At 37.4% G+C, this 23722-nt stretch overlaps 1 protein-coding gene across 1 annotated transcript; it reads right to left on the reverse strand.

The window, feature by feature from the left end:
* Nucleotides 1–5086: 5086 nt before the first annotated feature.
* Nucleotides 5087–20874, reverse strand: LOC110453026 (G-protein coupled receptor 54-like). The gene is made up of 5 exons (XM_021501840.1): nucleotides 20356–20874; nucleotides 16951–17345; nucleotides 16717–16824; nucleotides 7976–8141; nucleotides 5087–5519 (listed from the first exon to the last, which is right to left on the reverse strand). The coding sequence occupies exons 1-5, from the start codon at nucleotides 20744–20746 to the stop codon at nucleotides 5422–5424; spliced, it is 1158 nt and encodes a 385-aa protein (XP_021357515.1). The 5' UTR covers nucleotides 20747–20874; the 3' UTR covers nucleotides 5087–5421.
* Between the last annotated feature and the right edge of the window lie 2848 nt (nucleotides 20875–23722).

The raw sequence follows: 23722 nt of genomic DNA on the forward strand, positions 1-23722 counted from the left end.
GGCGTACATCCCTATTTGTGGCCCGCCCTTTGGTAAGATACGACGGTAACGGCGTGCTACCCTATGTGTGCCCCCCATGGGTGGCCCGCACTGTTGGTAAGATACGAGTAAGAGCGTACTGCCTTATGTGTGGGCCGCGCTGTTGGTAAGATACGACAGTAACGGCGTACTAACTTATGTGTGGCCCGCACTGTCGGTAGGATACGACGGTAACGGCGTACAACCCTATGTGCGGCCTGCACTGTTGGTAAGATACGACGGTAACGGCGTACTTCCCTATGGGTGGCCTGAACTGTTGGTTGATATGACGTTAAGAGGGTACTACCCTATGTGTGCCCGCACTGTTGGTAAGATACGACAGTAACGGCGTACTAACCTATGTGCGGTCTGCACTGTTGGTAAGATACGACGGTAACGGCGTACATCCCTATTTGTGGCCCGCCCTTTGGTAAGATACGACGGTAACGGCGTGCTACCCTATGTGTGCCCCCCATGGGTGGCCCGCACTGTTGGTAAGATACGAGTAAGAGAGAACTGCCTTATGTGTGGGCCGCACTGTTGGTAAGATACGACAGTAACGGCGTACTCCCCTATGTGTGGCCCGCACTGTCGGTAAGATACGACGGTAACGGCATACTACCCTATGTGTGGCCCGCACTGTCGGTAAGATACGACGATAACGGCGTACAACCCTATGTGCGGCCTGCACTGTTTGTAATTTACGACGGTAACGGCGTACAAACCTATGTGCGGTCTGCACTGTTGGTAAGATACGACGGTAAGAGCGTACTACCCTATGTGTGGCCCGCACTTTGGTAAGATACGACGGTAACGGAGTGCTACCCTATGGGTGGCCTGAACTGTTGGTTGATATGATGTTAAGAGCGTGCTACCATATGTGTGCCCGCACTGTTGGTAAGATACGACGGTAAGAGCGTACGTTGGTAAGATACGACGGTAACTGCGTGCTACCCTATGTGTGCCCCCACTGTTGGTAAGATACGACGGTAGTATTGCCCTATGTGTGGCCCGCCTTTTTGGTAAGATACGACGGTAACGGCGGGCTACCGTATGTGTGGCCCGCACTTTGGCAAGGTACGAAGGTAACGGCGGACAACCCTATGTGTGGCCCGCACTGTCGGTAGGATACGACGGTAACGGCGTACAAACCTATGTGCGGTCTGCACTGTTGTTAAGATACGACGGTAACGGCGGGCTACCCTATGTGTGGCCCCCCTTTTTGTTAGATACGACGGTAACGGCGGGCTACCGTATGTGTGGCCCGCACTTTGGCAAGGTACGAAGGTAACGGCGGACAACCCTATGTGTGGCCCGCACTGTTGTTGGTTGATATGATGTTAAGGGCGTGCTACCATATGTGTGCCCACACTGTTGGTAAGATACGACAGTAACGGCGTGCTACCCTATGTATACGAGTAAGAGCGTATTGCCCTATGTGTGGCCCGCACTTTGGTAAGATACGACGGTAAGGGCGTGTTACCCTATGTGTGCCCGCACTGTTGGTAAGATACGAGTAAGAGCGTACTGCCTTATGTGTGGGACGCACTGTTGGTAAGATACGAGTAAGAGAGAACTGCCTTATGTGTGGGCCGCGCTGTTGGTAAGATACGACGGTATCGGCGTGCTACCCTATGTGTGGCCCCCCTTTTTGTTAGATACGACGGTAACGGCGTCCTACCGTATGTGTGGCCCGCACTTTGGTAAAATACGACGGTAACGGCGTACAAACCTATCTGCGGTCTGCACTGTTGGTAAGATACGACGGTAGTATTGCCCTATGTGTGGCCCGCACTGTTGGTAAGATACGACGGTAACGGCGTGCTACCCTATGTGTGGCCCACATTGTTGTTAGATACGACGGTAACGGCGTGCTACCGTATGTGTGGCCCGCACTTTGGTAAAATACGACGGTCACGGCGTACAACCCTATTTGTGGCCCGCACTTTGGTAAGATACGACGGTAACGGCGTGTTACCCTATGTGTGCCCGCACTGTTGGTAAGATACGACGGTAAGAGCGTACTACCCTATGTGTGGCCCGCACTTTGGTAAGATACGACTGTTACGGCGTGCTACCCTATGTGTGCCCGCACTGTTGGTAAGATACGATGATAAGAGCGTACTACCATATGTGTGGCCCGCCCTTTGGTAAGATACGACGGTAACGGCGTGCTTCCCTTTGTGTGCCCGCACTGTTGGTAAGATAAGACGGTAATAGCGTACTACCCTATGTGTGGCCCGCAATGTTGGTTAGATACGACAGTAATGGCGTACTACCCTATGTGTGGCCCGCACTGTGGTAAGATACGACGGTAACGGCGTGCTACCCTATGTTTGCCCGCACTGTTGGTAAGATACGACGGTAAGAGCGTACTACCCTATGTGTGGCCCGCACTTTGGTAAGATACGACGGTAACGGCGTGCTACCCTTTGTGTGCCCGCACTGTTGGTAAGATAAGACGGTAATAGCGTACTACCCTATGTGTGGCCCGCAATGTTGGTTAGATACGACAGTAATGGCGTACTACCCTATGTGTGGCCCGCACTGTTGGTAAGATACGACGGTAACAGCGTACTACCCTATGTGTGGCCCGCAATGTTGGTTAGATACGACAGTAATGGCGTACTACCTATGTGTGCCCGCACTGTTGGTAAGATACTACGGTAACGGCGTACAACCCTATTTGTGGCCCGCACTTTGGTAAGATACGACGGTAACGGCGTGCTACCCTATGTGTGCCCGCACTGTTGGTAAGATACGACGGTAATAGCGTACTACCTTATGTGTGGCCCGCACTGTTGATAAGATACGACGGTAATGGCGTACTCCCCTATGTGTGGCCCGCACTGTTGGTAAGATACGACAGTAACGGCGTACTACATGAACCCTATGTGTGGCCCGCACTGTTGGTAAGATACGACAGTAACGGCTTACTACATGAACCCTATGTGTGGCCCGCACTGTTGGTAATATACGACAGTAATGGCGTACAACCCTATGTGTGGCCCGCACTGTTGGTAAGATACGACGGTAACGGCGTACTACCCTATGTGTGGCCCGCACTGTTGGTAATATACGACAGTAATGGCGTACAACCCTATGTGTGGCCCGCACTGTTGGTTAGATACGACGGTAACGGCGTACTACCCTATGTGTGGCCCGCACTGTCGGTAAGATACGACGGTAACGGCGTATTACCCTATATGTCGCCCGCACTGTTGGTAAGATACGGCAGTAATGGCGTACTACCCTATGTGTGGCCCGCACTGTTGGTAAGATACGACGGTAAGGGCGTACTACCCTATGTGTGGCCCGCACTGTCGGTAAGATACGACGGTAACGGCGTGCTACCATATGTGGTCATCGGTTTAGATCACAAACAAGACGGATATAATACAATGTAACTAAGCTAAGCCGGGTACCTTAATTTAAATACTTGTTTCATTTTTCTGGCAGGCCTTTAAATGTAAAATGTTGCTTTTGACCAACAGCAATCGCTATTTCTGTTCATATTCATTTTTATCCATGTTCAGTTTTATGTATCAAAATTAATATTATGCATGTTTTATCAATGAGTGGTAACAACGCTCATCCATTAGCCAAATGTCAGACTGAACTGAGTCTGTTACAGTCTATACCTGTATACATTGATTACAGGCGATTAAATATTGTACTTTCCCACACGTGACGTTGTGTTGTAATTAGAAAATGTTGTTAATTTTGCCAATGAAAAGCCCTGCCCAATAAATATTCCTACACACAACTACGTACTGTCATGTCAAGATATTGTGTTCGTTATTGAGTTATGTTAATTTCCACTAGAAATATTGTGTTCGTTATTGAGTTATGTCAATTTACACTAGAAATATTATGTACGTTAGTGAGTTATGTCAATTTACACTAGAAATATTGTGTTCGTTATTGAGTTATGTTAATTTCCACTAGAAATATTGTGTACGTTAGTGAGTTATGTCAATTTACACTAGAAATATTGTGTTCGTTAGTGAGTTATGTCAATTTACACTAGAAATATTGTGTAATAATTTCAGGAAATTAACCTGGGATTAAAGTGCATGTACTTTTGGATAAAATTAAAAGATAGTCAGAAAATCGATTACAGCAACAAAGATGGGCCGACCTACACCTACAGTTACAAAGATGGGCCGACCTACACCTACAGTAACAAAGATCGGCCAACCTTCACCTACAGTTACAAAGATGGGCCGACCGACACCTACAGTTACAAAGATGGGCCGACCTTCACCTACAGTTACAAAGATGGGCCGACCTTCACCTTCAGTAAAAAAGATGGGCCGACCTTCACCTACAGTTACAAAGATGGGCCGACCTTCACCTACAGTAACAAAGATGGGCCGACCTTCACCTACAGTTAAAAAGATGGGCCGACCTTCACCTACAGTAACAAAGATGGGTCGACCAACACCTACAATAACAAAGATGGACCGACCTTCACCTACAGTTACAAAGATGGGCCGACCTTTACCTACAGTAACAAAGATGGGTCGACCAACACCCACTACACATACTACACAATGCATAACTGTTTACTGATGTACTGATATTACTGATATGTTTATCTTAAGAATCTCGCAGAAATGTTTCTGTATCTGTATTTTATATTTTGTATGGTGATGAAATCGGATTTTACATGATCTGCAGCAATACACATTACTGTGCTTAATGTATACACATGTCTTACCTGTTGTATAGCCATTAAAATGGAAAATACAGGTGACATCGAAACTCTCGCAACAAAGCATGCCTCCTTACTAGACAACTTCTCAGAATATCCAGTTCCGTTAATACATTGACCCTTTCCCGCGATGCGTTGGCGCTTAGAAGATAACTCAGACGATAATCGCTGACAGCACATCATGGCAATATTTATATCTTTACAAATGTTTATTGACAGGTTTCCTGTTCCCAGATGAAATACGTTGGACGACGCCATACTATTTCATGTATTTTAACCAAAAACACCGCACAAATGTAACATGCCAAAACGCATCATTTGATATTATCTATCTTTATTTATCGCTTCGTTTCGAAATAATAAACAAACTACAAAATAAGGGGAAACAAAGCTCTGCATAAAGTAATACAGATAGTTTCGTACATAAAGTTTTCTATGGAATGTCAATGGAGGCACAGCGCTGGGGACACATGTCCCATGTGAATCTCGGATAGTCTATCACACCCTCACACAGGTTATCGAGTATACAGGAAATGAAAAACAAACAGACATGTGTAAAATGAAGTCTGAGACTAATCGTATCACGTAACCTACAGTGATGTCCTATCTAACATCACACAAGTTCGGAAAGGGACGGATTGGGATTGGTTTTCACCCTAACAGCTATACGGCACATGGAATCATTGCTAGGACGTTGACATATCTGTAAAGCAATCATCCTCAGCCAGGCTCTGTAGCTTCGGGGAAGTTTTATCCTCGGTAGAGTGACTAGGACCTGGCTCACCTGGGGACAACAATAGGTACAGAAAGGTTAGTTACAGAGACACAGAATTGCACAAACTTAAACGTACAAACTAAAACGTCACTATTCCAGAGACACAGAAATATACAAACTCACGTCCAGAGACACAGAAATATACAAACTTACGTCACTATTCCAGAGACACAGACATATACAAACTTACGTCACTATTCCAGAGACACAGAAATATACAAACTCACGTCCAGAGACACAGAAATATACAAACTTACGTCACTATTCCAGAGACACAGACATATACAAACTTACGTCACTATTCCAGAGACACAGAAATATACAAACTCACGTCCAGAGACACAGAAATATACAAACTTACGTCACTATTCCAGAGACACAGACATATACAAACTTACGTCACTATTCCAGAGACACAGAAATATACAAACTTACGTCCAGAGACACAGAAATATACAAACTTACGTCACTATTCCAGAGACACAGACATATACAAACTTACGTCACTATTCCAGAGACACAGAAATATACAAACTTAAACGTCACTATTCCAGAGACACAGAAATATACAAACGTATGTCACTATTCCAGAGACACAGACATATACAAACTTATGTCACTATTCCAGAGACACAGAAATATACAAACTTACGTCACTATTCCAGAGACACAGAAATATACAAACTTACGTCACTATTCCAGAGACACAGAAATATACAAACTTACGTCACTATTCCAGAGACACAGAAATATACAAACTTACGTCACTATTCCAGAGACACAGAAATATACAAACTTACGTCACTATTCCAGAGACACAGAAATATACAAACTTACGTCACTATTCCAGAGACACAGAAATATACAAACTTACGTCACTATTCCAGAGACACAGAAATATACAAACTTACGTCACTATTCCAGAGACACAGAAATATACAAACTTACGTCACTATTCCAGAGACACAGAAATATACAAACTTACGTCACTATTCCAGAGACACAGAAATATACAAACTTACGTCACTATTCCAGAGACACAGAAATATACAAACTTACGTCACTATTCCAGAGACACAGAAATATACAAACTTACGTCACTATTCCAGAGACACAGACATAAACAAACTTACGTCACTATTCCAGAAACACAGACATATACAAACTTACGTCACTATTTGGAACCAAACTCTATGACACGATAGACGCGTTGGGATACTATATACTAGTAAGAACACTGCTGAAAAGGTCTATAATAATGAAAGTGATTTCATGGAATAATATACAAGCTTTGTATATATAGATATACCTTTACAAAAACAAGAGACTGTATTTAGAACAGACAGACAGAAATTCTTTATTTCCTCTTTTACAAGAGATTAAAGTCAATCAATACATACATATATGTTTACATTTCAAATTTTATAAAGAATAAAGATAGCGTTCATCAATAGAAAAAGGAAGATAGTTACAATAACGTGTCAATCTCACACACCATTCTTTCTAGACTAATTCACATATTGATCATCATATTTTCCCACTCGTAGTCTTCTAGTAGTATATTCACTCGATCTCCTAATAAGAAACTGCATTGGATTTCATCCTCTATATTTGTAAATAAATATAGGAGGGAACTTCTAAAGCATTCACCACACCATCCATCATTAAGTCACGCGTTTCAAACAATTTCGGACACTCAAGCAGAAAATGAAAAACAATATCAGCAGTAGATTTACCACAAAGTTTACATAATACAATATCGCGTTCAAATATAAATGAATATTTCATTAGCTCTATTAACTGCCACATGCATTTATGCGATATTTGCTTGGTACTTAGTTCTAATAAACTTAACTTAAACGTCACTATTCCAGAGACACAGAAATATACAAACTTACGTCACTATTTGGAACCAAACTCTATGACACGATAGACGCGTTGGTATACTATATACTAGTAAGAACACTGCTGAAAAGGTCTATAATAATGAGAGTGATTTCATGGATTAATATACAAGCTTTGTATATATAGATATACCTTTACAAAAACAAGAGACTGTATTTAGAACTGCTAAAACAGATATGAGACAAAAATCGAATACAATTAAAGATAATAATAAGAAGAAATTATCTTTTTTTGTTAAAAGTATACATTTTAAGGAATTTCTTTAATCAAAAAGCTCGTTTCATATTACACTGTCTATGAATTCATTTTAACCTGGTAGGCAGTCACCATGTTGGTAGGCAGTCACCATGTTTTATTTGTTCTTTCTTTCTTTTATATTATCGGCCATGACCGAGCCGCGCATTGAGCAGGTTTGGGTACAGCAGCCGTCAATACATTTAACCTTTGGTATAATGTAATCATATTAACATTTAGCTCCTGTCAGAACTTTGTCTGGTCTATTCCTATTTATCAGTATGTATAGGATCATCATCATCATAGAAAGACGCAAATAAACCTACCCGGAAGTACAGCCAAAGCGGACGAGTTCGGTCTCCTGCAGACGAAGTTGAGAGCAGCGTGGCGAAAACAACCATTGAAACCTATGTACACTAAAGGGTATATAGAGCTGCTGAAGTAGGCGATGTAGAAGGAGGCGTAGGTCATGGCGTGTATACCCATCGGTAACTAGAATATACAATACAGTGTTACATAAGTCAGGTACGTACTCAGGGAGGCGAAGGTCAAGGCGTGTATACCCTTCCGTAACTAGAATATACAATACAGTGTTACATAAGTCAGGTACGTACTGAGGGAGGCGAAGGTCAAAGCGTGTATACCCATCGGTAACTAAAATATACAATGCAGTGTTACATAAGTCAGGTACGTACTCAGGGAGACGTACATTGTAGGTCAAGGCGTGCATACCCTTCGGTAACTAGAATATACAATACAGTGTTACATAGATCATGTAACATATATTTTAGATGATGGGTGATCTGACGCTAATGACATTTGGTTTTGCTCACTTGAGGCTACGAGTGTATTTCTTTCTCGAATTCTACAAAATGATTTTGAACCACTGTGTGCTTATCAGCTAATAAGGTGTAGGAAAACAGGATCCCCTAGAGATAGTTCAAGGTCATCACCCCGGTGTGTAGTGGGTTTGAGAAATATTGAGAAGATATCACATAAACACACAATGAAATTGTATGTGGAAATTAATTCGATGGCGAGGAAAGACAATGGATGGATGGCTATGATTAATATCACAAATGTTGTGGAAAGTAAACAATCAAAACAATTAACAAAATCCTTCATGCAAGTTCAGAGAGCTATAGTTTTATTTATACATAAGATATCCCCCATACAGACTTTTTAGACCTAAACGCATTAAATATTAAAAAAATAAAATATCGAATTATATTACAGTAGTTTAAATGCATATATCAGTATCAGAGCAAAACAAAATAAATAAATCGATAATGAATAAATGAATTTAACGTTGTGATGATAGGAATACACAGACGTCCATTATTAACTAGCGTATAGATTGTGCAAAGCAGCACCTTTATAAAAACAACTATCAATTATAAAGGCAAGTTTACATAAAACCGGACTGCATAAGTTTCAAATATATATATACAATGTACCTATACCAAGATATTATATTGCACAAACACAATATAGTGTGTTTGTGTATATCTATATTACTATGTAAAAATGTATATGCATGTTTCTGTCTGATTTTTTTTTTTTTTAAATTTAATAATAATAATATATTCCATAAACATCTATACAACAACACTATTGTTCAAATGACAAGCTCATAAATGAATCATGATAATGTCAGGGGATAATCCGAATATCATGATAATGTCAGGGGATCATCCGAATATCATGATAATGTCAGGGGATAATCCGAATATCATGATGATAGCTGATACCATTGTAATATTTATCATTGGAACTAAGCGAATAATTTGGAAAGAATAAAACAACAAAAAGCGCAAAAAGAATAGCAAGCATTTCCGGATTCGTTTATAAAATTAGTAGAACTCTTTCGAGAAAAATACGTTTACGCTAAAACCATACCAGACAATAAAAAAAGTGCTATCAAATCATTGTACGTCATAAAAATTGTGAAATGTTCTTAAAATGGTCAGGTGCTGTAGATAAATCGACAGTTAATATTATTTGTGTAAATTAATATAACAAATGAATATTAAACGGAATATTCAACAACATTTTATCCGGATTTAATAATGAAATTACATTCGGCCGAATATCTTTGCTACTGTCACATGACTTCCAGCTAAAAAGGTAACCCTTTTAATTCAAGAAGATGAACAGATAAAGAATAATATTTACATTTCTACTGAACTTGGACTCAATATACCTACTTAACATTTTAAAGGTTATTTTTCAATGAACTTTTCAGTTGGCGTATGAATCCATTTGCATATTATCAACCTGATTACTCTGTTATTCCGCGGAGCGCGGGAAGTAGTTCCATTCATATATTGTTTTCAATTAAGTATTCCATTGAATTCAAAAATTAATTTACATCTTAATTTGCTTATTCGACGTCTCACTGTGAGTGAGGACGTCATAAATGTTGATACCTTCCGTGGTGTTAGACTTGCACAAGACCGATATTCTATAAATTATCTGACTATCAATATCGCTCTGAATGTAAATATAAGGATAGAATCCCATTTGGTTGAGGTTTATGGGGTATACATTTCAATGGGTCTTGAGACAAATTCAAAATGAACTGCGAAGTGAACTGCTTCGCAGTTCATTTAATTTGTCTCAACACCAATTGAGGTTTATACCCCATAAACCTTAACAAAACAGAATGCAATCCTTAAATGAATATCTTTAGCGAAAAATGTATTATACACAATAGTATGTAACATAAAGAACACATCTACTGCATAAAGTGCAACACAAACTACTTAAAGTACTAACGGTAAAACACAAACTACTTCAAGTACTAACGGTAAAACACAAACTACTTAAAGTAATAACGGTAAAACACAAACTACTTAAAGTACTAACGGTAAAACACAAACTACTTAAAGTAATAACGGTAAAAAACAAACTACTTAAACTACTAACGGTAAAACACAAACTACTTAAAGTAATAACGGTAAAAAACAAACTACTTAAAGTACTAACGGTAAAACACAAACTACTTAAAGTAATAACGGTAAAACACAAACTACTTAAAGTACTAACGGTAAAACACAAACTACTTAAAGTAATAACGGTAAAAAACAAACTACTTAAACTACTAACGGTAAAACACAAACTACTTAAAGTAATAACGGTAAAACACAAACTACTTCAAGTAATAACGGTAAAACATAAACTACTTCAAGTAATAACGGTAAAACACAAACTACTTCAAGTAATAACGGTAAAACACAAACTACTTAAAGTAATAACGGTAAAACACAAACTACTTCAAGTAATAACGGTAAAACACAAACTACTTAAAGTAATAACGGTAAAACACAAACTACTTCAAGTAATAACGGTAAAACACAAACTACTTAAAGTACTAACGGTAAAACACAAACTACTTAAAGTAATAACGGTAAAACACAAACTACTTCAAGTAAAAACGGCAAAACACAAACTACTTAAAGTAATAACGGTAAAACACAAACTATCTAAAGTACTAACGGTAAATACAAACTACTTCAAGTACAAACGGTAAAACACAAACTACTTAAAGTACTAACGGTAAAACACAAACTACTTAAAGTCATAACGGTAAAACACAAACAACTTAAAGTCATAACTGTAGATTTAAACATATTTTATTGCAAATAAATATTTACAAAAGAATTGGACACAAGTTTTACCAACTTATCAACGTCCTTTTCTTCAAATACATGAATATAAACATATAAACAAGGTATTTTACGCAATATACATTAATTATGTTTTTATATGGAAATGGAAAATAGAGACGAAGAAAAGAAGGAGAGCGAAACAAAGTAACGGATAGTAACACAGATAGAGTAGATGAAAAATAAAGAGGAAGAAAAGACGGATAGAGCAATGAAGTAAATGATAGTAACACAGGTAGAGTCGGAGAAAAAAAGAGAGTGATAGAGAGAGAAAGATGATCACATTCAGTCAAACCTGTTGCATTTGCTGATATAATTTTGGACAGATTTTGCAATTGAGGTATTTACATTAATGCTGAATTTAGGATCGCCATATAGGAGCAAGTCTAAAGTTAAATCATCACGAACAGGTTGAAGCTCTCTTATTAATAGATTACGATGCTGGGTGTATAAGGGACAGACACAAAGGAAGTGATAAGAGTCTTCACATGGATTACCGCATGCACATTCAGCTGTATTTGATAAATTTGCTCTAAATAGGTCATAGTTAAGGGAGCTCGCACGATTTCTCAAACGGCAATGAAGTATATTTGATTTACGGGAACCCCATACCAGAAAGCATTTATTTTGTGGTTTACCTTTTGATTTTATATTTGATTTAAATGAACTGAGAGAAGCCGAATTCCTTATAGATATATCTAGGTCATTCCACATTTTTGTAGTTGATGGGAAAAAAGAATTGCGCATTGTTTCAAGCCTAAAGTTTGGTTGTCTTAAATGTTGGGAATTTCTTAGGTTATAACGAGAAATATCCCCAATGCTATCTGGTAAGGTGTCACACAAATAATTAGGAGCTGTACCGTTTTTAATTGTAAAGAATAGGGACAATTTTCTGTTTTTCCTTCTATTACTTAGTGGAACCCAGCCAATTTCATTAAATATATGTTCAATTTTTGTGTAAATAGGTAGTCCTGTAACAATTCGTGCAGCATCTATCTGAATATTTTCAAGTTTTGATGAATTTGTCATTCCACAATTGTCCCAGACTTCACATGCATATTCTAATAATGGTCGAATGTACGTTAAATATAGTTTTTCAAGGTTATTTCTACTGAGTAACCATTTCATTTTACGAAGGGTTGCTATATATTTAGCCACTTTTTTGATAAGTTCGTCTACATGTTTATTCCATTTACCGTCGCTACTTAGTATAACTCCAAGGTGTTTGTGGCTATCTGTTAAAAGGATAGAAGTATCGTTAAAAATAAATTGGGGTTGAAAGGGTAGATTTGTATTAGAAACAATCATGATTTCGGTTTTTTTAGGATTGAAAGACATCAGCCAATTTTTAGACCATTTCTCTAGAGTTTTTAGGTCTTTATTTACTTCACTTACAATATTTTCTAGGTTTGGTGATGAGTATGAAAGCGACGTATCGTCAGCAAAAAGACGAGATAATGAGGAGAGTTCGGTTGAAATGTCGTTAATATAAATCAAGAAGAATAAAGGGCCTAACACTGAACCTTGGGGAACACCGGCGTTTATATTTCTTACAGAAGAATGGGAATCGTGAATAAAGACGGATTGCTTACGCTCAAAAAGATAGTTTGTTATCCAATTAAGAAGACTGCCTGAAATACCATGTTGTTGAAGTTTGTATAAAAGCCCTCTATGCCAAACTCGATCGAAGGCCTTTGAAAAATCACAAAAAGTAAAAGCTATATGTTCATAGTTTTCTAATGCTAACATCATAGAATGGTACATTTCAATGAGTTGATGCGTACAAGAATGATTGGGTAAGAATCCAGACTGAAGTTTGTAAATAAGATAATTAGAGTTAAAAAAGTTGTAAATATGTTTATAGACTACACGTTCAAAAATTTTTCCAACACAGCTTAATAATGATATTGGTCTATAATTCGAAGCATTATGAGCGTCGCCAGACTTAAAGATCGGCATGACGTTTGCTAATTTCCATTTATCGGGATATATACCATTGTTTAAGGAGTGATTAAAAATGAGGGAAAGGGGAATGGCAATTTCATTTGCTACAAGTTTTAACATTCGATGACTGATTCCGTCAGGCCCTGTTGCCTTATTTACATCTAGTATGTTAATAATATCAACTATTTCAGAAGGTATAATATGAATTTCGGACAAAAGAGAGTCTGTTCGTTTTTCTAAAATGGGAATAGGTTTGTTTTGGTCTACTTCGGAATGACTGGATACTGAAGAAAAATAGTTATTAAGAAGTTCACATTTATGGTTATTATCATTCGTGAATTCGTTAGCATTGTCATCAAAAAGTGGTGATATATCAGTAGTTTTGCTTCCTTTCAGTACAAACCTTAACAATTTCCAATATGTTTTGGGGTTAGATTTATTTTTGACTATGATAGAGTCGATATTTTCGTAGAAAAGTTCTTTTGCTCGTTTTATCATATTATTTGTTTTATTTCTTGATTGTTTAAATTTCGTCCTATTAAAATCATTATTATTATTTATAAGTATCTTTTTTAATCGATTTCTATTACGTATTTGTCTTCTGACAATATTATTGATCCAGGGTTTGTCATGTTGTCTAATCTGCACATATTTAGATGGTATGCATATATCTACAGCGTTAAGTATAGTGGTTGTCAGAAAATCACACATGTCATTAACGTCATTAAACATATTAAATTGGTTTACCCATGATATATTTGTGATAAAATGTTTAAGCTTTTCGATGTCTGTTTTGTCATATAGCCATACCTTTCGTTTGAAAACTGTTTGGGTTTGTTTCGGTACTTCAATTATTGTAAAAACAGCATTGTGGTCACTTATATTGTCGTCTATATTAATAACTTCACTGAAAAAAGTGTTGATTGTGTTACTGATAATTACTGGATCTAATAATGTTGCTGAATGGTCCGTTATTCTGGTAGGTTCGGTTATAATATTTGACATCTGGTACAAAGTGAGAAGGTCGAATAATTCATCTCTGGAGGATTTTAAAAAGTCAACATTTAGATCGCCCATCAAAATAACATTATCTGTAATATCGAATGCCAGGTCGAGGGAATGTTTTAGTCTCTGCCATATACCGTCAGAATAATTTAGATTAGGTGGTCTGTATAGATTTCCTATTATATGTGTAATATTATTTGAATAAACTTGTACCCATATTACTTCGTCATTAGCAAATTCTAACTCAAGTTTTCTTTTAACTACGAGAGATGGAGAATAGTATAACAATACACCCCCTCCGAACATATTCCTATCTTTTCTAAACGGTTTGTCACTAAAGCCCTGTAGCGTAATTTCTTCATTAGTAATAGAAGGATCCACATGAGTTTCGGTTATACAAAGAATGCCGACATCGTCGGTCAATGCTTCAATGTAGCCTATTTTGTTTCGTATACTTCTAATGTTAAGATGCATAAGCTTCGGTGAATGGGTTGCCGTCATATTACTAGAGTTTGGACCAGGGTTGGAATGGATATCTCCTGATGTCAGAAGAAGAAGATGGATTATCATAGGAAAGAATATGTTTACATTATTGATATAGGATTGTTGTAAAAACAAATATGATGTAAATAACCAACATTTGGCATTGACTTCAAAAATATTTAGAAAATCAGCAGGGTATGTTATGTAAGTGTAGGTTATTAAAATGGTTGCAACTTTACAGTGAAAACAGCCTATGGCAGCTCTCCACGCACCAACATCATTACCTACTAAGGAGGGTATAGATCAGATTTTGGGGGCGCGAGAAGAGCTTTCATATACGGGCAGTTTAATACAAAGCAGTTGGGGATGGCTGGATGTGAGATTAGAAAAGAGAAGGGAAATGGGGTAGACAAAGCAGCGGATGGGGGTAGGTAGGGAAAGCAAAAAGAAAGAAAAATGGGAAACGTTTGAATAGATATTGGGTACGTTATCTTCATTGGGAAGATGAAGTACATGTGGTGATTCCCAAATATCAGCAGATAGGTTCTGATATGGGAATGGATCTATAGGCGTGAATCAGGGTGATATTTACAGTACTATAGTGTACATATAACAGGTTGAAATGCTTAGATAACTGGGTTTTGGAACAATTGACTTCTATTAACAGGTCTAGTATTTACAAACATAAATCATAATAGTAAGATGGCATAGTGAATTAATTGTAAAAATACACACACACACACACACACACACACACACACACTTCATTACACAAGCAATCACACACATATATGATATTTTTGCATATACATAATAACATATAACTACATGTACACGCAATACCAGGCAATATTTTGGAATGTATTAAGACTAATTTATAAGGTTAAAAGACTTAGCCATAGAGTCGGGAATACACATATATTACATTCTTGCATATAAATAATAACATATTTGTACATGTACACGCAATACCAGGCAAAATTTGGAATGTATTAAGACTAATTTATAAGGTTGATAGAACTATATAAGTAAGTCTAAAAACCTGCTATTCACCTGTCATAACTGTAAAACACAAACTACTTCAAGTAATAACGGTAAAACACAAACTACTTAAAGTACTAACGGTAAAGCACAAACTACTTAAAGTACTAACGGTAAAGCACAAACTACTTCAAGTACTAACGGTAAAGCACAAACTACTTAAAGTACTAACGGTAAAGCACAAACTACTTCAAGTACTAACGGTAAAGGACAAACTACTTAAAGTACTAACGGTAAAACACAAACTACTTCAAGTCATAACGGTAAAACACAAGCTACTTCAAGTAATAACAGTAAAACACAAACTACTTCAAGTAATAACGGTAAAACACAAGCTACTTAAAGTACTAACGGTAAAACATAAACTACTTAAAGTACTAACGGTAAAATACAAACTACTTCAAGTACTAACGGTAAAACACAAACTACTTCAAGTAATAACGGTAAAACATAAACTACTTCAAGTAATAACGGTAAAACACAAACTACTTCAAGTACTAACGGTAAAACACAAACTACTTAAAGTAATAACGGTAAAACACAAACTACTTAAAGTAATAACGGTAAAACACAAACTACTTAAAGTAATAACGGTAAAACACAAACTACTTAAAGTAATAACGGTAAAACACAAACTACTTAAAGTAATAACGGTAAAACACAAACTACTTAAAGTAATAACGGTAAAACACAAACTACTTAAAGTAATAACGGTAAAACACAAACTACTTAAAGTAATAACGGTAAAACACAAACTACTTAAAGTACTAACGGTAAAACACAAACTACTTCAAGTACTAACGGTAAAACACAAACTACTTAAAGTAATAACGGTAAAACACAAACTACTTAAAGTAATAACGGTAAAACACAAAATAAAGTAGGTGTATTGTTTGGAGTAAAACGTTTACATTGTTTTTGCCTACCTTTGCTCCAGGCCCTTTGTAACGGTACACGTCCCAGAGCCGCTCAAACTGTGGAGGACTCCAGCACACGAAGAACACAACCAATACGGTCAGGATCATCGTCACTGCCTGCAATGGTAAACAGTGTTTACATATTTACGTGTTCATTTCAGCAAACTACCCGTAGTTCATTTTACTGTGATTATACTCCCTACAAAACAAACAAACAAGCAAACAAAAATCAAATATACTCACTTTTTGTTTCATATTGTCGAACGATTTTCTCTGTTCTGTCATTGGCACCTTTGGCGGTGCAGATTTTATCATCGTCACCACGAGCAGAATAAACATAACGATAACCGGAAGTACGTAGCCGATCACCACTGACACCGTGACGTACGCCTTTCGGGAATCCTCGGATGGGAAGTGAGCTTGGCATAGAACCTCATGACCTCCAATCCAGTCATACTCAGAATACCGGGTATACAGTAGCCACGGCAATGCCAGTAGAGTTCCGAGTATCCATATGAGAACAATGACCGTGACCTGGTGTGCTTGTGTGATGACCAGACATCTCGGGTATAAAGTGGCAAAGAATCTATCTACGACTATCACAGTCAATGTGAAAACACACACTGTCACCACCAACACTGAAACAAATCGGAAAACAGAGATTTATATAAATCTCATAAAGACCTGTGTGTGACTGCGCTTACATCCGATTATAAATATAAAACAAAACCATGTAAATATATTTTTACTCAAACAATCATAGCGAGGTCCTCCGTCTAAGTGTAGATACAAGCAAATCAGTCTTATTATGAATACCAGCAGCTCATATTCATTTAACAAGTATCATTCATTGGTATAACAATTTGATATATTAAGCATATTTTCGTTTTATTTAAACCATATTTTTTAATAAATACACGTGTATGCATGCTCCCCTTTTTATAATATACTCATTTTTAAAACAAACTGTTTAAATATGAATGATAATTTATGAAAATATGCCATTTTTTGCTAACACTTCACTTATCAAACAAACGGCCATGGGAAGTCTGAATTAATACAGCAACAACAACTAAAACAAAAACAAAAGAACAAGAACAATCATCTATGTTTTAAATAGAACGAAGAAACATGGAAGATATAATCTGATGTTTAGAGTAATGATACCAATACACTTAGTCACTATACTTCACACAGAGAGCGATGTATGATAACGAGCTAGCAGCAATGTTAAGGTATATGGGTGTAACCTGATACAATACTACAGACAGGCTTTACCTCCAATATACTTAGTCACTAAACTACACTCTGAGAGCGATGTATGATAAAGAGCTAGCAGTAATGTTAAAGCATATGGGTGTAACCTGATACATTCTACAGACAGGCTTTACCACCAATATACTTAGTCACTATACTACACTCTGAGAGCGATGTATGATAACGAGCTAGCAGCAATGTTAAGGTACATATGTGTAACCTGATATAATACTACAGAAAGGCTTTACCTCCAATATACTTAGTCACTATACTACACTCTGAGAGCGATGTATGATAACGAGCTAGCAGTAATGTTAAGGTATATGGGTGTAACCTGATAAATACTACAGACAGGCTTTACCTCCAAGATACTTAGTCACTATACTACACACAGAGAGCGATGTATGATAACGAGTTAGCAACAATGTTAAGGTATATGGGTGTAACCTGATAAATACTACAGACAGGCTTTACCTCCAATATACTTAGTCACTATACTAGACACAGAGAGCGATGTATGATAACGAGCTAGCAGTAATGTTTAGGCATATGGGTGTAACCTGATACAATACTGCAGCCAGGCTTTACCTCCAATATACTTAGTCACTATACTTCACACTGAGAGCGACTTATGATAACGAGCTAGCAGCAATGTTAAGGTATATGGGTGTAACCTGATACAATACTACAGAAAGGCTTTACCTCCAATATACTTAGTCACTATACTACACACAGAGAGCGATGTATGACAACGAGTTAGCAACAATGTTAAGGTATATGGGTGTAACCTGATAAATACTACAGACAAGCTTTACCTCCAATATACTTAGTCACTATACTTCACACAGAGAGCGATGTATGATAACGAGCTAGCAGTAATGTTAAGGTACATATTTGTAACCTGCTACAATACTACAGACAGGCTTTACCTCCAATATACTTAGTCACTATACTTCACACTGAGGGCGATGTATGATAACGAGCTAGCAGTAATGTTAAGGTATATTGGTGTAACCTGATACAATACTACAGACAGGCTTTACCTCCATCTTTTAAGGTATGTAGATTATATAACATGGTTCTGATGTTAATGATAATGTAACTAACGTTACAGCTGTATCGTCCCTCTAGGACCTATCGGTGCTGCTAAAGGCCAACAGAAGTGAACACTCAAAGCGTTCTAATATACTCTTAAAACCGAAGGGAGTACACAAAATCCCATAATTAAATTATTTTATATAATAAAGGAGTATTTGATAGCTTTGAATTAATATTGAGTAAATTTGTGTATATTGTACACCGTGGCACTTCTCAGAAAAGATTACTGTGACCATCAAGGTTATGTGGATCCTCGCAGACTACGTAATCCACCAACAGAATTTATCACATTTTATTTTAAAAGATAAACGTGCTACACCCAGAGGGTCTCCCACCTTTAACATTGGGTGATAGTGACAATACTCGAATGTCCACTGCGGCATTAAACTGTTTTGTCCTTTAGGACCCATGAAGTCGGAATCCAAATTGGTCGAATCTACTTTCGAAACAGAAGGGGAGTTTCGTAAAACACTTAAGTAGCATTCAAAAAATAAAAAAAACAATAACATAATTTTGATGTGATTCAGTATATATGTTGTCTTTTATAGTCAAGAATCCAATTCTACAATATCGGCGATGTAACAATAGGCAGAGGTGTACATGTAAGTATATTCTGACACTGGTCTTAAGGGTAATACCTCATAAAAAAGAAGGAGAAAATGTTAATAATAATGCCATGGAAGAAAAAAGCTAAACTTGAGTCATTTCGAAACTACCTTAAGTATAGGCAAAATACACGTGCAACATCTTCAAAACGCTCCATCTCATTGTCAAATTAAGCAACTGAGCCACGTGGTAATGATCTGAGATTACCAGCTAGTTATTTCCAAATACAACCAATGTGCAGTATAAAAATTTAATAAGCCAGAAAACATTGAATGGTTATCTAATGGCTCAGGAATGCATTGCACTTGTTGCTAATTGTTCGATCCTTCTTCAACGGAACATGTTTTTGCTCTTTAAAGAAACACACATCAAGTTTTATTCGAACTTTAGGCCATTGGCCCATCAGCATACAATACATGTTATACACAAATTATGGACAATGTACAGATAATGAAGACACTCATATTCCATTATAATACCCTTAATTTGTTTGCCTCATAGATGAATTTTCCTAGTATACACAATTCTTTAATATTATGGACACTCAATAACTGAACGGCTTTAAACACAGATGTTTTTTTCTAATAATAGCTTTTGATAAAACTTGATCTGAGATTTTGGAATTTAGAACAGACTAATAAAACACATTAGACACATTGTACATCTATTTGCGAATGGAAAACTTACCTTGCAAAAAAGTGTTGATTTTGCAGAAGAAATGGCCGAGCGGCCACTTTGACGGACTGAGGTTGGTGACAAGATGTAACCACATACAGGTAAGAGTGATGAGAATGTTGACACTAGCCAAGTTCAGGACATACATGTTAAACTTTGTTCGTAGACTTTTTGTTCTGATAATAACAACAATGATAAGAGAATTCAGTGTCAAAGCTAAGATCATGGCCAGTACATACATTAAGATCTTGGCCACTCGTTCATTTGTTGAAATATCTGGCAGTACACTCAGATCACTGAAGGAAATATTTGAACGTGTTAACCATGCAGAAAAGTCAAACTTTACCAGAGTTGTCTTATTGAAATTCCCAAAGGAAGAGTTGAATAAACTTTTGTAACTCATCCTTAAACTTTAGAACGAAAAGGCCTGACTCTTTCCGATCACAGGGTATGTTAAAGTGGTAAAACTATTCCAGGCGTAAAGCTGTGGTGGAATGCAGAGCTGTTGAACATAGCCATGGTGTGTTCTGATACCAGACGGAGTCGGCCCACAGAGGACGTCCTGTTCGGAATAGATACGCTGTGAAATCGCCACACCAAATATAGTTTGAATTTTCTATTTTTAGGCATCCATAGATAAGACTAAATGGACATTATTACGGACACAGATGTGATATGGCTATAATTTATTGTTACTGAGTGTCAAATTTTATTCCACTTCATCTCCACAAATTACTAACTTTCAATGGGATCACATCAGAAGAACATTAGTTATATAACACAAGTAGACGAGTTGTAGGTGTGTACAGTTCAGGTAGCATGCATTTAAACACTTTATCATTATAACAATATACAAATCTAGCACGCCTAACAACTTCATTACAAATTTGTTTAATAGAAATATACATATATTTGAACGCCTACGCAACGAGTACTAAACAGCGCTGGCTACTTGCTAAGGAGTACCCTTCAGAGTTTGTCCTTATGAAAAAGAGTCCCATACAACGATTGTCCAAAGGTAGCGGATACTACACAACGATGGTCCAAACGTAAATGGTACCATGCAACGTTGGTCCCCAAATAAGCGGGATTTGGACCCTGAAATAAACAATTTACATAAAGACTCGCATAGTACTAATGCAAAATCTCAGTGTTCCTGTATAGATCTCATCAGTAGTATGTTCACCTGTATAGAGCCCACCAGTAGTATGTTCACCTGTATAGATCTCACCAGTAGTATGTTTACCTGTAGATATCTCACCATTAGTATGTTCACCTGTATATATCTCACCATTAGTATGTTCACCTGTATATATCTCACCAGTAGCATGTTCACCTGTATAGATCTCACCAGTAGTATATTCACCTATAGAGATCTCACCAGTAGTATGTTCACCTGTAGAGATCTCACCAGTGGTATGTTTACCTGTAGATATCTGACCAGTAGTATGTTCACCTGTATAGATATCACCAGTAGTATGTTCACCTGTATAGATCTCACCAGCAGTATGTTCACCTGTATAGATCTCACCAGGAGTATGTTCACCTGTATATATCTCACCAGTAGTATGTTCACCTGTAGAGATCTCACCAGTGGTATGTTTACCTGTAGATATCTCCCCAGTAGTATGTTCACCTGTATAGATCTCACCAGCAGTATGTTCACCTGTATAGATCTCACCAGCAGTATGTTCACCTGTATAGATCTCACCAGGAGTATGTTCACCTGTATATATCTCACCATTAGTATGTTCACCTGTATATATCTCACCATTAGTATGTTCACCTGTATATATCTCACCATTAGTATGTTCACCTGTATATATCTCACCATTAGTATGTTCACCTGTATATATCTCACCAGTAGTATGTTCACCTGTATATATTTCACCAGTAGTATGTTCACCTGTATAGATATCACCAGTAGTATGTTCACCTGTATAGATCCCACCAGTAGTATGTTCACCTATAGAGATCTCACAAGTGGTATGTTTACCTGTAGATATCTCATCAGTAGTATGTTCACCTGTATAGATCTCACCAGTAGTATGTTCACCTATAGAGATCTCACCAGTGGTATGTTTACCTGTAGATATCTCACCAGTAGTATGTTCACCTGTATAGATCTCACCAGTAGTATGTCCACCTGTATAGATCTCACCAGTAGTATGTTCACCTGTCTAGATCTCACCAGTAGTATGTTCACCTGTATAGATCTCACAAGTAGTATGTTCACCTATAGAGATCTCACCAGTGGTATGCTTACCTGTAGATATCTCACCAGTAGTATGTTCACCTGTATATATCTCTCCAGTAGTATGTTCACCTATAGAGATCTCACCAGTAGTATGTTCACCTGTATAGATCTCACCAGTAGTATGTTCACCTATAGAGATCTCACCAGTTGTATGTTCACCTGTATAGATCTCACTAGTAGTATGTTCACCTGTATATATCTCACCAGTAGTATGTTCACCTATAGAGATCTCACCAGTAGTATGTTTACCTGTAGAGATCTCACCAGTAGTATGTTCACCTGTATAGATCTCACCAGTAGTATGGTCACCTGTATAGAAACAGCGTGTGAGCACACCTTTCAAATAGTTGTTTTATCGCTAAAATTGAATTTTTTCTTTTAAAATCTGCATTTCAAAACCTCAAAATGATGATAAACGTCAATAAGGCAACGTAAATTAGTTATTGTAAATGTTTATTAGGAACAGTTTTTATTTTTTACCAGATTTAGCATACAACCATATATACACACTTTAATATGGATTTTTTTCCTTTGTTTGAAGAACTGACACCATCTTGTCAAAATATCCGCACTATATCCTGAAACGACATACGTCAATAGGAAGGCGTGGCATGTACATGTAACAAGTTAGTTGTACGATACATACATTTCGAGTCCTTATACGACAAAGGTCAAAAGAAGGCGGGGCAAAATTGTTCTTACAAGTAGCGTAGTGCTCTTAGTCCAATTGTCCAGCTAGACACAACTATTTAATCTATTTACACTTGAATTTAATAATAACGTTCTAAAGAAAAGGGGCCAATATGATAAAGAGGGTGTATTATAAACTGGAAGGGTTATTAAACTTTTTGGTCGTTACTAAGGCGTGTCTAACTTACCATCACTGATGACGTTTCTTTGACGGATGACGCAAACGAGTATTACAATATTTGTGTTGCTGTCTCTTTAATCAGAATTGCCATGGGAGTCGTTATAAAATTGTGGATCTTATCAGTAACTCGTCGGTGACGAGAATAGTTCCAGTGTAGAATCTGTCTCTACTTCAATGTCACTTTCTCGTTGATAAATACGGCCAAGTGTTCCAAATATTTAGATTTGTGTTCCTGACAGTTGTCGTAATAT

The sequence above is a fragment of the Mizuhopecten yessoensis genome, unplaced genomic scaffold, assembly GCF_002113885.1.
Source record: "Mizuhopecten yessoensis strain PY_sf001 unplaced genomic scaffold, ASM211388v2 scaffold7059, whole genome shotgun sequence".
Lineage (NCBI taxonomy): Eukaryota > Metazoa > Mollusca > Bivalvia > Pectinida > Pectinidae > Mizuhopecten > Mizuhopecten yessoensis.